General features: G+C 34.6%; 1 protein-coding gene across 2 annotated transcripts; it reads right to left on the bottom strand.

The window, feature by feature from the left end:
- Nucleotides 1–6,783: 6,783 nt before the first annotated feature.
- Nucleotides 6,784–16,214, bottom strand: LOC125051321 (GATA-binding factor 6-B-like). Of its 2 annotated transcripts, XM_047651559.1 has the most exons (8): nucleotides 16,094–16,214; nucleotides 11,219–11,897; nucleotides 10,434–10,983; nucleotides 10,167–10,345; nucleotides 9,957–10,088; nucleotides 9,320–9,446; nucleotides 9,157–9,253; nucleotides 6,784–8,298 (listed from the first exon to the last, which is right to left on the bottom strand). In XM_047651559.1, exons 2-8 carry the CDS (start codon nucleotides 11,882–11,884, stop codon nucleotides 8,241–8,243), a joined length of 1,809 nt encoding a protein of 602 aa, XP_047507515.1. In that variant the 5' UTR covers nucleotides 11,885–11,897; nucleotides 16,094–16,214; the 3' UTR covers nucleotides 6,784–8,240. The 2 variants fall into 2 exon arrangements, with proteins under 2 accessions (XP_047507515.1, XP_047507516.1); XM_047651560.1 differs by lacking the exon at nucleotides 9,157–9,253.
- Nucleotides 16,215–16,742: the final 528 nt, after the last annotated feature.

Below are 16,742 nucleotides of genomic sequence, written 5' to 3'. Positions count from 1 at the left end.
CCCTTTTAGAGCAGTTTCTAAAGTCGTATAGTACGTACTGAATGTATGTGACTTATTATTAATAATTCTGATAGTATCTTCGCGTTCAAACGGCATTCTAAAAACACTGCACGCCGTATTTATGATATATTGAACTTAACTAATCACATTTAATTAGTTCTTAATTCAAAAATATTAGGAACCAGTTCAGTTCAGTAATACATAATAGGAAAACAAAGACTATATGGATACAGGTCATGGATTTCAGCAGTTTTTTAAATTAATTTATTATATTATTTGTCGACAGATGTAGACTGTGTTTTTTATAAATAGACCCGTTTTTTAAAGGTCGAACAACAGTCCGGAATATTTATAAGTTTAGGATGGACTATTTATTTGCCTCTGTAATATATGTAATATAGAGAACTGAAAAAGGTTCAGTTTTACAGAAATTAAAATCAAGTATTGAACTTCAACTTTAACGGCCAGCTTTCATATATTTTAACATTACTCAAAACCTATTATTACATTTCAGATTGGCGACGATATTATAAATAAATTCTCCTTATACATTTTAAAACGTTTATGATAAGGTAAGTATCCTATAGTGTTAATCTGAGTATAATATTCTACGTTTGCTTTGAAATGAATAAATTGGAAGTCGACGACATTCATAATAATCCTCAGTGCATCTGATAAAGATGTCATAAGTAGCAGGGAGTCTACGGAATGCGGACTTCTCGGACCCTTTGTTAACTGCAAACGTCATATATTATATGTACACGCGTATCGACTAAATTGTCCCCTCGATAAGTGGGCGGGCAGGCGGGCGATCGTTCAAAGCGGGCAGATGGTCGGGAAAATCGATTCAATCGTGATACGGTTAGCGATTATATCTGTTCGCATCTAGTCGCAGTTACGTCGAAACGCATTGGGGCCTTAGTTCGGGATATAATTGCTGGTTGTTGGAAAGTGAATCTTATGGTTAAGGTTTGAGAGTACGGTTTGGTGTGGCGTTGCGTGCGCTCGCGTTAATGCGCAAGTGTTGTCGCGGCGCAGCGCTAATGCGCCCGGCGCCGGCGCCTGCCTAAAACGAACTCCACGACATTCCTGCGTTTAGTTCGCTTTATTCGTTTTTTATCTCGAATAATAGAATAGGTACAAAGCAGCCGCGCTTATCGCGAGCACATTTATTACGAGCCCTGCTGGACTAAATGTTGAATCGATGACCGCGACATACCGACACCGTCGGACATTGTCGCTATTGATTTTAATCCCTATTAATTCGTTAACTAATGATTCGTTTGGTTGTATTTGACAATATTCTACATGGTCTAAGATCCCGCTATAACGACCTTCACCGAGATGCTTATTTAATGAAACTTATTTTATATATAATTTAATATGTCAATAAATATAATCCATATGGGTTGCCTAGAAAATTTCAGTCCAGAGTATTTTTAATTAATTTAAAAAAAAATATTTTTTTAAACATTTCACCGGTATGATTATTAGATAAATTCTATACCAATCGAAAGTATGAAGCCCTTAGAATATGCAAAAGTTAGATCAATTAATTATTTATGTGTATATTTTTTATGTGACACTAAAGTATATATACATCTTTAGTATAAAAGAAGTTTTTAGTGATACATATATAATACTACCCTGATTAAAAATATTGATTGAAAAAAGTTCAAAAAAATTACTACATGCAAATTATAAAAATTTTTTTATTGGTATTGTCAATGAGGCCTATTAGAAAGGCACTTCAGTCAAAATTACAAGTTACAAATATTTAAAAAAAATTACTCTAGTTGCCCCTTCCAAAAGTTTCATATGGAGAAGAATGAGCAATAAACTCCATACTTACTCTTTTAAAATAGTTTTTACAATATCTTGTATACATAGATTTGATATACTTATACTTATATGTTAGAACAAAAAAAATCCAATCCTAAAATAAATGGCGTTATAAAAAAACAATGCAGCAGATAACTATATTATTATGTAGATACATGGTGCCCAAATATTTACTAATATTTCAACAGATTTTACATTAATCTTAATAAAAAGAAATAATAGAAATAAGAAATAAAATCAGGAAGTTAAACAAAGATAAAACCTATTTAATAAATAACGCTTCAATCATACAATGATTTATTATATTTTTTTAAATTAATAGTTTGAAACTAAATGAATAGCATTTATAAACCAAACTTATCAAAGAATGGAAAAGTTTATTTAATTATAAAAAAGACTATTAATTAATTATAAAGTATTGATTATACCTATGTGACTAAGAATAGGATATCGGAATTGAAAAATGAACAGTTTATGAATACAAAATTATTGATATAACTGGACTAGGTCAAGGGAAGTATTGATTTGCTTATATTCGGACTACCGTATTTATTTCTGTGTTTACCATTCTTCTTACAATAAAATCGTAACCATGGTAACACTGTTTAATCCGGGCCTTCTTAGAGAGTTTGATTAAGTTTCTGAATATCATTCTATACGTAAATATACCTATGTAATTACATAAATAGAAAATTAAAACAAATGAATATTGTTTTGTTGTTGTGTTGTTATTAATTTTAATTATTTTAATCATTACTATGTATGTTAAATACTGTATGTTTGATTGTTATGTTAAGGTTTTAATAAACGATTCAGTATGAAGATTTGTTAGACAAATTGATTCCTAGTAAATTTTTACTTTTATAATTTACGCTAATAGGACCCCTATTAGCCTTATACAAATCGGATAGATCCGTAGCCGAGAAGCTAACCTGAAGGAGAGTGTCCAGTTTCCCTATTCCTAGGAAGAGAACAGAGAGACTAGATACACTTTATAAACTCATTAACTATGTCTAATATCGGATTAATCAGAATCCCTAATTCCTTGAGACAAGCAGAGGATCAAGCAGTGTGAAGCAGCAAAGTCCTATCGCTTAGGGCTTTTCAAGACAGGCAAAACCTTCAGAAATAATGACACTACGAAGAATAGCAGATTAATATACTCTATTTGATTTGGTTTAGCTAAAGTAAAAAATACCTCATTTAAGCCCCGATTCGATCTATGAGTTTTTTGCTGGTTTTTTCTGTTTAAATATTTCTTGTATTTTTATTTTATCTTATATATATTTTAATTTTTAAGTTATACTTCTTTAGGCGCGTTATGAAAAATTTATGGGAGTGGAATTATAATATGTGCGCGCACCGTGACAAAATTAACAGAATGAAGTTGCCCACGGAAGACGGCATTGGACATAATTTAAAAACAACATTCGAATAATAATAGAATTTATGTTACACTTAATGTAAGAGAATAATCATAAATATTTATTTATTTAATTTTTCAATTGTAAACTGAACTTTATTGACTATAATGACTCCTTTTCTTTGATTATTTAATTGTAATTAATTTTTTGCATGCAATCAAAAATTATTTTTAATAATGCCAAGGAAGTATAACTTCTTACGCACGTACATAAGTTCACGCACCCTTTTTTTTGTAACATTTATGATCACCTAAATTTTCATACATTTTAGATAAAAGTGTTTGTACATACCGTATATATTTTGTATGATGTGGAAAACTTGAATGTAAAATTCAGTCGACAAAACTACAATTTAAATTCGTTAATTCATTATTAACGTAAGTATTGAAAAATTACAACAAAAACGTTAATTACGTTAATTTAACGCTGTTATTAAGTAAATTATAAATTATTTCTAGATATAAATATATATTATATTATTGAATTATTTTTCTTCTTACCGATGCCCAGGCGATTTGGCCACGGCGGTTATCTCAAATCAAACCTGATCGAAGCTACAAATAAAATAACAAATAAGGATAAAGTATGAGTCACAAAATCAGAAACTCGGATATTAGAAGGAAAATAAAAGTTATGGATATACAAGCTCATATAGACCACTTAAAATGGAGATGGGCAGGTTGAGATGAAAATTTGATAAATAGAGAAAACGGGTAACTGTGGTACCCAAGAGATAGGACCAGAAGCTCCTGTGTTCTCTCCCAAAAAACATGACGGGATGTCACGGACCTGAGTTGCCAAAGATAGAATTCAATGGAGATAGCTGGGGGAGGCCTATGCCAAAAGGCAAGCAAGACAAAGAAAAAGGCGAATTGCAAGATATTCTATAAACGGATTTTCTAAAAGCTTGTTACTATTAATGTTAAACTTGTAATAAAGCAAAAATACAAGAAAATCTGACACCATAAATTTAACATACATACACATAAATTACATTAGAACATAAGAAATCTATCAAAGAAAAAAATTAAACAAACAAACACAGTATAAAAATAAAATAAAACAAAATTATCATAAAGATAATATCAAAATCTAGAAGTAAGAAACGTATAAATAAGACATGTTTCTTCTCCGAATAGAATGAATTATTATTGTTTTTGTTTATTGACAATAATAAGGTGGTAGTATTTTATTGACATAACTTTTACATATTTAAAGAAAACACTTTTTACCGGATTGAAGTTATGTCACCGTGACCACGCTTGCTGTAAAGCAAGCAAAACGTCAGAAAATTTAAAATATTGTTAAACTATTGTAAATTTAATACATAATAACTTCAATCCAGTAAAAAAGTGTTTTCTTTTAATAATAAGGTGTATTACCCAATACCTAAGTTTCCACCGCCGCCTAAATTTGACGTAATTTATAGCTGTAAGGATTTTTAAAACGATGATACAATGGTAATTTAGGTGTTTATAAAATTTGTATTTTTTGTACATAATATTGCTTTGCTTCATATTGTTTTCAAACAAAAGCTTTGTTATTAATTTATTTTGTTGTTATTAATTACTTAAGATGTCATGTGAAACATGGAGTAATGGTTGCAGCTCCTTACAAACGTTGTGTAAAACAAAAAACTTGGCGATTAAAAAGAGTGGCGGAGAGTTTATTGCCCGTTCTTCTCTTCTGTTCTAAGCCCTTGATTCTTCTAATTTTACATTTACTGCCAGTTTGAGAACTTTAAGCATTTCATGTATATATTTTTTTATTTTAATATATTGTGTACCTATATGAATACATGATTTTGAATTTTTGAACTCAATTTACTTTATATGTTAGTTAACGTCCTATCTTCTATCTAATAACAGACTGGAAAGTCCATTTATTAACGGCGGTAGCAAATACCTCAACGTTCTCTCACCATAGAAGTTGTTTGCTCTCGATGTACCTACAGAGTCGAACTTGTGTTACGGCTTGGGTCTCTACGTCATTAGGTATTTCTTACTTAAAAGGGTTCCCAGATCTTACACATTGTAATGCATATGTACCTACTTAAAATGAATAAACAGATTTTTATTTTATTTTTTTTATTTTATACTCAACCCTTTTTTCTGTGTCCCTCGAAAGAAGTGGTAAGTGGTTGCCTGGAAGAGATCGCTCAAAGGAGATAAGATTGACCTCCATTTTTTAAAATTATTTTAATGGTACTGTATCTTGCAACGAAGTGTAAATAAATAATTATAACTATTCTTCTACTACTATTTGTTTTAATATCATTTATTGTAACAGGTGTTTTAATTTGTAATTGAAAAGTACATGGTATATAATAAATGCTGTATAATAAATGATCTGTATTTCTGTATTATTTCATAACACTTCCTTCTCTTTGCAGGTTCTCTTCTATTTTATTCTTACTAAATATTTGCAATTGCGCTTTTTGGGTTTTTTCTCAATTACGTTAATTAAAATTTAATTAAGTATGTTAATTTATTTGTGTTAAGAGTTAGGGTAAATCAACCTAAAACATTTCATTGTAAGAATTATGACAAATTGAATCATAATTTAGTAATACACATTTGACATTACCTTTAGAGATGTGTTTAAGAATAGGTACTTAAGAGACTTTCTAACGAAAATTCGAAATTCATTTAGATTATTGATACTATAGTATGCACTTAAACGATACCTGCCTAATTAACAACAAGGAGTAGTTAAGAACCTCTTGCTGCATAATTTTGAAAATACTGTTCTATCTATATATTATCTATTTATTAAAAAATATATTAAAAATTCCTAATACCTTAAGTCATATCAAAGGACAAAATAATTTAGGCCTCGGTTAATAATACGAGGAATAAAAACAAATCATAATCATTAATCATGAACATCGTCCGATATTTAATTGTAGATTGCCATAAATATCTTCTTATAATATTCTAACAAACTTTAAGCGCCATCTATTAGATAGAGAATAGAACTATGATACACAACAGATTCATAAATATAGCTATATGAGTAAAATAGTTATACATGTATAGATAAATTAATTAAACTTTATTTTCTATATACATTACACTGTTTTTTGTTTGTTTAAAATTCTGCTGCTAGACTTTAGCGCCATCTAGTAGAAACAAATGAATGGGTCGTACTAGTTTGAGTAAATTTACATAGATGTCACTGAAGCACATAATAGTTTATACCCGAGTTTTATGCGTTAGGTATTCATAGTTTATAAACTATTTTTTAAATAGAAAAGGGAATTTTTAAACTTAGTAATTAAAAGCGAATAAACTTTAAATCAGAAGTTTATTCGGAGTTTTGACTCCGACTTCCGATAAAATTGACGACTATAAATATTTGCGTTTGTATCCATCTATGTCAAAGTATAAAATAAAACATTACTGTAGAATTATACTTTTTAATTATATACAAGGTCATGAAAATAACAGGCCAAGTTTTAAATGAAGTACGCAGCACATACAGAAAAAAACCTCGGGTTTTTTAATTAAAACACAAATTATGGCAAGAGATTTATTACAAAACATACACTTAAAACTACATATGTTACAAAAACGTCTACTTAAAATTACTAAACATAAATAAATGCCTGTACAATATTATCTATTTTATATATTAATTGTTCACTGGCACGTTATAAACTATAAATTCGTCGTAGTCCGCTAGATGGCGACACACATCGCCATTTAAACGCTAGAAACATCTGTCACTTCAATAACGATTTCAAAGACTATCCTTTTCTATTTTGTCTCTGTCCATAGCGCTGATATCGCGTAGTACGAAAATCATTATTGAAATTGGGATCACTATTGAAGTTGCGTGGTAGGCTTCTGGTATCTTATACCTTAAGTAGCCCCAGAAGATTAATATTGTCCTTCAATTTTCCTACTGTTTAGAGAAAAGGAGTTTGAGAGTCACCATGCCAAAGAAAGACTGATACAGCATCATACTATATTATATCATCAAGCATTAAAGTAGCAATTAATATAATTTCAAAGTATTTAGTTGTCTCATAATTGCAATGGCTGCACTTTTTAGCCGTTGTTCAACTCAAGTTCAAGTTGTTCTTAAAATATACCTCTTATAACAAGCGTTATACCCTTCATACCTATCAACCTCTAGATAAAGATTTTAGCTGAATTTTTACATAAAATTATTATGAGCAATTATTCTCGCTTCATTTAAAAGTCATATTTAGAAGAACAGCTACTACTAAGGAAACTGAACTAAGGGCTCATAACTCGTAATAAAGATTTAAATTACCCATATCGTATGATCTTTAATAATAATTATTAATAACCGCATTCGCATTTCGCTTTTTGGCTTGACTTTATCTTTGGCTTAAAAGATAATAGAATCTAAGTACATACATTAATTATTCGTACACAGTTGGTACTATCAAGATTTTATTTACATTTCTGTTACACCTACACTATTAAAATTAATCGAATTACAGAACTTAGAAAGCTGCTAATTAAAAAAAAAATGTTAATTTGCTGGTCGGTAAATACAATTTTAGTGGTAAACAAATCTTTTCCATTAGAAGAAAATATAATATACGTTAAGGAATCGTTCATTTATTGCTATTTTCAAAGACTCTTATTGCGGATTAATACTTGAATATAAAAAAAACTGCATTTAGCTATGAATTTTAATGCCATGAGTGACTTGTAACTCAGTGAAAGACCTTCTTTCTACCGTTCGTATAATCTTTTCTAAACGGCTTGAATAGCGACTATTCCTAAGCAAAGTTTCTCATAACATAAATTAATAACTTCAAAGTAAACCCTTTAGATACCGTCGTTCTTAAGTTAATATCAATTAATCTTTCCTATTGTGTCCATCCTTATTGAGTAATATGTTATACTCATCTATTGAGAGCAGAATCCCATTGCATTGTATCGATTAATGTTAAGTTAAGCGAGGAATTGAGCAATGTGGTATATGACCCTGGCACTAGGGAGGTCTGTAGTGCGACGTCGGTGTAGCACTTCCTCGATCTAACGCTGATAACCTGCAGAAATAAACTGATATTAGTTTAAGACACATAACAATGCTTTTGAGTTAATAGAACTGAATCTCCACAAACACAAGCAGTATTGGCCTAGTGGCTTCAGCATGCGACTCTCAACTTTGATGAGTAGGAGATCGATGTTCGATCTCCTACTGTGCACCAAAGGACTTTCTGTCTATGTGCCCATATAATATTCGCTCCAACGATGAAGGAAATCATCGTGAGGAAACTGACTTAGGCCTTAGACGCAAAAAGTCGACGGCGTCAGTCAGGCACAGGAGGCTGATCACCTACTTGCCTATTAGATTGACAAATGATCATGCAACAGAAATCTGATGAAGAAAAAGCGTTGTTTAAGATTTTCATACAAAAATGTAGCTTATTTTATTACCTACTATATTTTGCGCATTGTTTGTTCAAGATTACAGTTACTGTTACTGTTATGTATATATATAAATATATTATATAGCAATACAATTTAGTACGTTAAATATTATTTATCATATTATACATATTATTACACTCATATAAGGCCTCTGTGTATACCTAGACTGAAGTGCGCTAAGCCCGTCAACCTCGAGATAGTGCTGTGCAAATACTACGCTTCAATTAGGTAAGCCATTAGTGTCACTTGTGCGCATGCGTTGAACACGATATATATATTATATAGAATGCTAGCGGGACCCTGGAAACGATAATTTCAAGACAATATTGCCACATTTTTATAGCTTCAACACTGCAGTTGACTTTCTGATTGTATATCGGAGGGTCGCGTCGGCATTCCTAGAATTCTTCAGCGTGTGAGCAAGAAAGAGAAATGAAGAGCGAGAGAGAAGAGGCGTAGGCGTAGGTACTCACGCGCCTTCGTGGTGCGTTGCAGGTAGGAGCAGCAGTGGCGCGGCGCCCTCCACAGCTGCGTACAGCGGAGGCAGCACCTTGTGCGAGTGTGCCTCCACTGCGGACCACACCACTGTCAGTATCTGCCTGCGTCATTACACCCCCGAAATTTCCCCACACATACCTGTTAAACCACCGCCCCGGGCTACGCCACCGTGTCCGCCGTGTCCGCTATGTCCACCACCCATACTCTTTGGTTTCCGTTTCCTAGTCTGAATGCCGTCCTTTTTCATACTCAGTGGTCGGTTTACCTACAGAAAGTAACAATGTAAACGTCTAATATACGGGATTAGAATTTTTTGTTGCGGAATGCAGTAAATCCTGATTATATTAATTACAAAGGTATTAATGCCTGATGCTGTAAGGATATTAAGCAACACGGTGATGTCACCGTGCATGCTGATGCGGCGTCCGGTGACAGAGACAGGTGGCCGACGGGGAAACTCCTCGTAATCTAGCGCCACGCAGTCCTATCATCCTTTAAACAAGCGTATCTACTCACGAAGAGATAATTGATAAAAGATAATTTATCTCATTATGAATATTCGTGGTCGCAATGATAATTCTCTATCAGTCGGTAGCCCCGCGTTTATCTCGAGAGATTAGATGAGACCCTGTGTTTTGATTTTTTTTATACAGGCCCAATATTTGCCGAGGAGTTCCCTGATAACTGCGGCGCTCGATTAGATACCTGCTGCTTGCTACCGCTCTAATCACTCGTAATCGGTGCAATCGCGTGATATCTGCTAAACGTGACTTACATTATGCAGCTTGTAATAGAGGCCGCAGGCGTTGCAGACTGGTTCACCGTTGTTGTTGCGCCTCCAAAGCGTCGTGTTGGACGTGCGACAATTTGCACAGGTCACTCCAACACGTCGGTTACCGTTCGTCGGCTGAAACAAGATAAAACGTCAGTTGAATGTTGTTACGCCAATCCACCCGCTGGTTGTACAGAGTATTGAAATACCTACCAGCGCTTGCTGTGGCTTTGCCTTCTGTCCTTTGAGTGGTGGTCGGTTGACTCCGTTAATGCGCGTGTATAAACCACAGGCATTGCACAGATAATGACCGGTGCCGTCGCGGCGCCACAGCGGGGTGGTTGCGGCTGCACAGTTCACGCACTCTTTGACTTCACCCATGCCAGCCATTCCTATGTCCATATTAACAAAGTGAAAATTACATTATATGCGTTAATTGTGTTCTAAATATCCTGTTGTCCGACATAGTGCGTTACTAACCAGGGTCAAACTGCTCATCCATAGGTAACAAGTTATGCGAAGGCCAGGGCTGCGAGGGTGGTGCGTAGCTCTCAACAAGCAGACCAGTTTCGTATCCAGAGACTGGCACGTATTCAACTCCACTCTGCGCGAGGTATTCACCGCCCACCTTGTATTGCACCGCGCTGCCGTGTGAGTACAGCGTGACCTGCTGCGGCGCAGGGCTAGCCGGCGGCTCGTAAGGTGCTTGGCCGTATACTACACGAGTGCCTAACCCCGAAGACGCCAGAGTGGGGTCAGCGCGGTATAGCAATTGCGGCGGGCTATCCTCTCCGCGACCGCCGCCACCTCCATACAGCGTCACCAGCTCTTTAGTGGGTGCGGCAGGCGCGTAGGCACCATAACCTCCAGTGGCATACTGAGGGCTTTGTGCGTAAGTATATCCGCCTTGTACTGACGTCACAGGTTGAAGGCTTGCATACGTGCTTGCCCGCGCTTCCGCTTCGCTTGCACTTCCAGCCCCACCGGAACTCCCCGCCCCTCCTGCGATTCCACGCCCTTCGTACTTCACCTTTGATAGAAATTAATTATGTTTTAACAGTAATAATATCAGAAAATTTACTTCTAGAAAAGAAAAATTCCACCATGAATCACAGATGCTTATCTATTGGCGTATTTCGATTTAGCCTACGTCAGTGTGTTAATACTGCACCTATGTTGATTTTATCTAAAAATACATTTTAGGCTTCTCTAATCTTTTTAGAATTAGCTGTTTTTAATAGGTCAAAGATAGAAGTATTACAAACCTGTTGGTAAGCGACGCCGACGGCTTGCTGATTGTTAAGAGCTGTTGTCTGGATCATCTCTAAAGTAGGCCCATGATCACTTTGCAAAGAGGCAGCTACAGCATAGTGACGTGCGTCAGCCTCTCCTGCGTAGGTCTCGGTTCCATCGGGCGGCGCTTCCTCGCCATCCTGCGATACTATAACGTGGTACGGTGCCCCATAGCGCAGCGCCAGACTACGTCCGTATTGAGGGCGCCCTGCAGGTGCGCGGTAAGCTGGGATAGGGCGTTTATCCATCTGAGACGGTGAAGGCGGCTGTTGCGTACGGTAGGGCTCCTGCTTAAATGCGAGGTAGCGTGCAGCGTCTTGCTCAGCAGCGCGCAGCCGTTCTTCATCGTATGGCCGTTCGGACTCTGCGGCCGTACGGTAGGGTTCCAACTGCGGCTCGGGTGGCTCGTCCTTAACATCATCTATGCCTTCGGGAGTCTCGGTGATGTGTCCAGCTGCAGTGATAGTTCGTAACGCTCGGCGCGATGTGATTACTGACTGCTGCTCGCCCTCGGGCAACGGTTCCCCTTCATTAGCACCGGCTGTGCCTTCGACCCGCTCCTCGTTCTTAACAAGCTGCAACGCCTCACCGGCGCCATCGGCTTGTGGATCCTCACGTGACAACTGCATGCTCTTCATAATTTGATTTTAACTGAAAGGTTGATTTGCGTTAGAGTTAAGGAAGGTGAGTTCTTTGAACTCAGTATAGACGGCGTGTTTGCTCGCGGCCGTGTCAACACGCGACATTTGACCGGAAGGCGCGACTCGTCTCGGAACTACAAATAGGGAACACAGTCGGCGCCGGCGCCGCACGCGACAACTACGGCCTCTAGTTTTGTTTTTAATTCTAGATAAGGAGTTTAACTAGTCATCTCCTATCGGAGTCATACTTCTAATGTCACCCTTGCAATTCACACAAGCATGTTAAAACATTCTTTGTTTTATTTTTGAACCCTTTATTGCACACATAAAATAACATGGAACACTGTGCAGCGTCTTGAATTAAAAAAAATTGCATCTATTACAACAGCCAGTCTTAATGTTAATACCCGAATGAAGAGAAAACATATGCCAGAGTTGTGGGGAAGTAAGAAAGCGCAAAAAAAGCTACTTAAATATCAGATTATTCGATTTATTACCAAGTGAGATCTACTAAGGAGGCAGGACGATTGCATATGTAAACGTTTCATACATATAAAGCAATAATTAAAGGAGTTTTTAGTTAAAGCTATTAATTAATATTGGACATGATGCTTATTCCGTAAACAACGCTACGTTACTAAAATGTCTCGTTAAATCTGTGTAAGTTATGTAACTAAGGAAATTTAAATGATTTTAGAGCATCCAGCTATTTCAATATTTTATTGAGCTAATTTCGGTGTGGTATGTGATGTGGGGTCGGGATAGTGTTTGCTCGCGAGCGATAAAGGGTACATCTCGCTGATAAGGCTTGTTGATCGAGCCTCTTCCGACACACACATGTACGACGTCACACCCAATGTTGGGTAATAGAACCCTCGACTTGAGTTTTAACGCTAACATATTTCATCAATAAAAGTTGATAGAGTTTTATTTTCTAATTTAATACAATTTTATTTCGTAATTGTTTTGCTCCATTATTCAGAACTCCAACGAAGATGACTCCATCAAAAAATGTCATAGATTTTCTTTTTTGTAATGTGTCTGTATATGAGTATATGTTGCTTTATAATTGATGCCAATACATGTTGTGCTGTTAAAGGCAGTATTTTCTTTGAGAGTGTCTGTAGGTTTATTACTTTTTAATTTTCGCTGGACGAAAAATGTTCTATTTTATTACTATTAATCGTAGTCCTTGCATGAATTATTCAGGGAATTTTCTTTTCTTTTCCATTATACCCGTTTATAGTCATATGAATGTGAGCATTAAAAAACCCAATGGCAACCTTTTAGCAAAGTACGCTGAAGCCTCTAGGCCAACATTGCTTTAACTAATTACGGTGAGTAGTATTAAGATATACTATCAAATAATATGAAATAAATGGAAAAGTCACAGTCGGAATATCTAGTTAACTTACTAGGCTATAACTAAAGTAGTCAAAATGATACTTTATTATAATTATAAGAATATATAATCATAAGTATAAAAAGATTAACTGAGAATATCAAAGAATATATATGAATACGGTTGGAAAACTTATTCAAATATTTTTAAGCAAATTCATTACATGATATCAATCCTTGCTCGCTTGTTATAAATTTGTATTTATATCCGTCAATATTTATACATTAGCGTATTTATGTACAACACTTTTACATTTAAACACGTTTGTATTTCAATCTTCTTTCAGGCCTTTTTTTGGGCTCCAAATCCCGCTATTCCTCTCTGTGCCACTCGCTGTCATGTACGCTGTTTCTTTAATTTGGCCTATTCACCTTGTGAGTTTGAGTCTTCCTCTTTTTCGTTAAGAACTTTTTTGCTCCACTTTTCTGATCCTCTTGCCATGTGCCCCGCCCATTACTTTAGTTTATTTATGTTTATTGTAACTTCTGTTACCTTAGTTGTTTTTCTTAAAGCTGTATTTATTATTTTGTCTATTCTTTCTAGCATAGAAAAGAATTATACATTTTTATCAGAGTGTATTATTTGTAAACAAGGGCCACCAGGGAAAAGAAAGAGAGGTCGGTCTCTAGCCCGGCAGGCTGACGAGATTAAAAAGGTTGGTTGATTGGAAGAAAATTGATCAAGTTAGAGAAATGGAGCCAGTTGGAAGAGGACTATACTCTACAAAATATAATTATTTTTGTATAAGTAAATTTATAATTAGTGTGCATCTTTTGTAGATAAATGTTCCATAGAGTAAATTAAGTGTAATTATTATTACAACTGTAAATATTTTCAATCCTTACAGTTGCATTTATAACATGTCCCCGTCGTATACAAATGCGATACAAGTTCAATGTATTTAATTCAATTGATGTATTTAATATCCATATTTTCATGTTATTACTGTTTATGTAAAAATTTAGTAATTGTCTAATCTTTAAAGAACCAAAAGATATACATGAAAATCATGTCGAATTGTAAACATCCTACCGTTTTTGACCTTTATTATATAGCGACAAATTCTAAAACGCGGTAAAACTACTAAAAGTCTTAAAAAAGCCAGCCTTGAATACTGTCATGGATTTATTTTAAAAGTTATGCAACAATATCACAGCAACAGAGATTTTTTATACCTTTCACTGTTTTAACTAGCAATGTAAGATCTTCAAAATAAAAAATATACTGCAATTTTGAAGTATTTTTCATTTACGTACAGTTACTATCAATTAAACCGAGGTACATTCCTTTGTCAATAAATCGATGCAACACATTTTTTTATTTAATTCCAATCATTATTAGTATGACACATTTGTTTGTCTTGTATTCGCTCGCATTTATTATCAAAATAGTTATATTTCATATTATTTATAGCATAGGGTATCCGTACGTATAGAATGCATGTGAATTATAGATTAACTTAACTGATACAAGGGTAATGCAAATGGTGAAGAAAATACTTTTGTGAATTAAGCTTCAAACGCGTTGAATTCTTACTAGGGTTGCGTCGGGAACTGGGATGCGGGAACTAGGTAATGCATAAGTCACCAGCAGCCTGTACCGGCTTCTTACGACTGGATTTTAAAGATTTTGGAGATGAATATAGCCTAGCCTTACTCAATTAATATATATAAATAAAAATATTGTAGCATTTTGTTTTGAGTATATTGTTACAAAAATACAGAAACAAAAATTGTTTTCTCTTTATAATATTCCTTTGGAATATCACTAGTTCCTTGAAGTTAAGAATAAACACAAAAATATACTTACAAATTTGAAATATAGTTGGAATTATTATTGTAATACTTTATTATACAAACGTTGAGAAATGTCTCCGTATAGTTTTTGAAAAGAGATACAAATAATAAAGACAGTATTTTAATGTAAAACAGAGCCTTTCGTAAAGGTATAAGTTACTATGCTAAAAGCCAGAATATCTAAATAGCTATCTATATAAATAAAAATGAATTGCAAAATATGTTGATAAGCGCTAAACTGACGGCTGAGGAAGGTTTTTACGAGAAAAATTGGAAAAAAAATTGAAAAATTTAGTTTTATTTAATACTTGGGTTATTTCGGAAAAGCTATCAGTTTCTGTGGGGAAGCATAGCAAAATGTTCCATATGATGTAGTTAGTAAAAAAATCAGGTTAGGGCGAATCGAATTTCGCGGCGGCAGCTAGACATAAAATTTCTTTGTGGTCGAGAAAGCAATTGGCATACCTATGCCATATTTATTCATAAATCTTATAAACCGAAAACTTCTGATCTCTGTTTGTACGAACACGATAAACTCAAATAAGCTAATTTTGTACGGTTCTCACAAATAGACGGTGTGATAACTAAAGTGTATCCATGCCTAAAATGTACCTAATCGATAAATATCGAACGAAGTATGTAAAACCTTAAGAAACTGAGTTCTTAGTTATACAGACTAGAATTTAACCTATAATTTATAACAAAAGATTAATCATCAATAGTCAATGTCTTTTGCTAAATATAAATGCACTTCATGTAAAGTAATACACAGGATTTATGTAAATTAATTTTTAGCTAAACGAAAATAATGTCTAAACAAAATGACTTTTCCGAACATAAAAATATAGCTTCCATGTGGTAAGTGAAATTATTTAAAACTTTACCAAACTGTACCGTCTAGCGTTGTGAAAATCAAAGGCTATGGGCTATATATGGTCTTTAAGAACTTAAGATGACGTATGAGTTTGGACGTAACATACTTGACTTATGTTATATACAGGCACTCACCGTGTTTGTGATGTGTAAGCGTCCTAATTAAGCTGGGCTAGGTAAATTTGAGGTGTACAGAGCGAACTCATTGCCGCTCGCCGCGCGTCCCAATCGCGCGCTATCGCACCGCACTGTGTTATCGCGTCGAAGCTCTTTACCTGGGGGGAGGGGAGGGGGCACCGGGGGGAAAAGGGAGGAGTACGGCCGTGCGATTGGTTGTTATAATTTTCTCAATTTTTCCCCTCACGCGCGAGTCGAGCGTCAAATAACGCAGCCATTAAGCAATGATATTTTTATAAATCTAGAGTTCGGCTTCTACGGAAAGTCTACTTCAGAATTCTATGAATTGAGTTATAATTTTCATTTTATAAGCTTATTGGAATTTACTGTAGACTATACTTTTTCTTAAAATTATAACTTTTATAAGAAATTATAACAAAACATATATCTTGCTACATTTCAGGAGCATGTGAATTATCAGTTACAGTATATGTAACAAAGTACACAATTTTACGAAGTAATTAAAAGACGATCATTCAGAAATTCAATTAAATGACTAACTATAAGTTTAATATAATATCAAAAATACGAAGTAAATCTTTTTAAAACTATTTTAGTTGGACTACCTACTGATATTTGTTTTTCTTCGTATCAATAAAAATAAACA

The sequence above is a fragment of the Pieris napi genome, chromosome 7 (assembly GCF_905475465.1).
Source record: "Pieris napi chromosome 7, ilPieNapi1.2, whole genome shotgun sequence".
Classification (NCBI taxonomy): Eukaryota; Metazoa; Arthropoda; class Insecta; order Lepidoptera; family Pieridae; genus Pieris; species Pieris napi.
The sequence above is the reverse complement of the archived record's forward strand: the minus strand, read 5'-3'. Positions and strand labels throughout refer to the sequence as shown.

Coding starts and splice junctions, on each gene's coding strand:
- LOC125051321 (XM_047651559.1), bottom strand. CDS start 11,884: ATGAAGAGCATGCAGTTGTCACGTGAGGATCCACAAGCCGATGGCGCC. Junction 10,089..10,166: donor CAAAGCCACAGCAAGCGCTG/GTAGGTATTTCA, acceptor ATCTTGTTTCAG/CCGACGAACGGTAACCGACG. Junction 8,299..9,156: donor GCAACGCACCACGAAGGCGC/GTGAGTACCTAC, acceptor TTATTTCTGCAG/GTTATCAGCGTTAGATCGAG.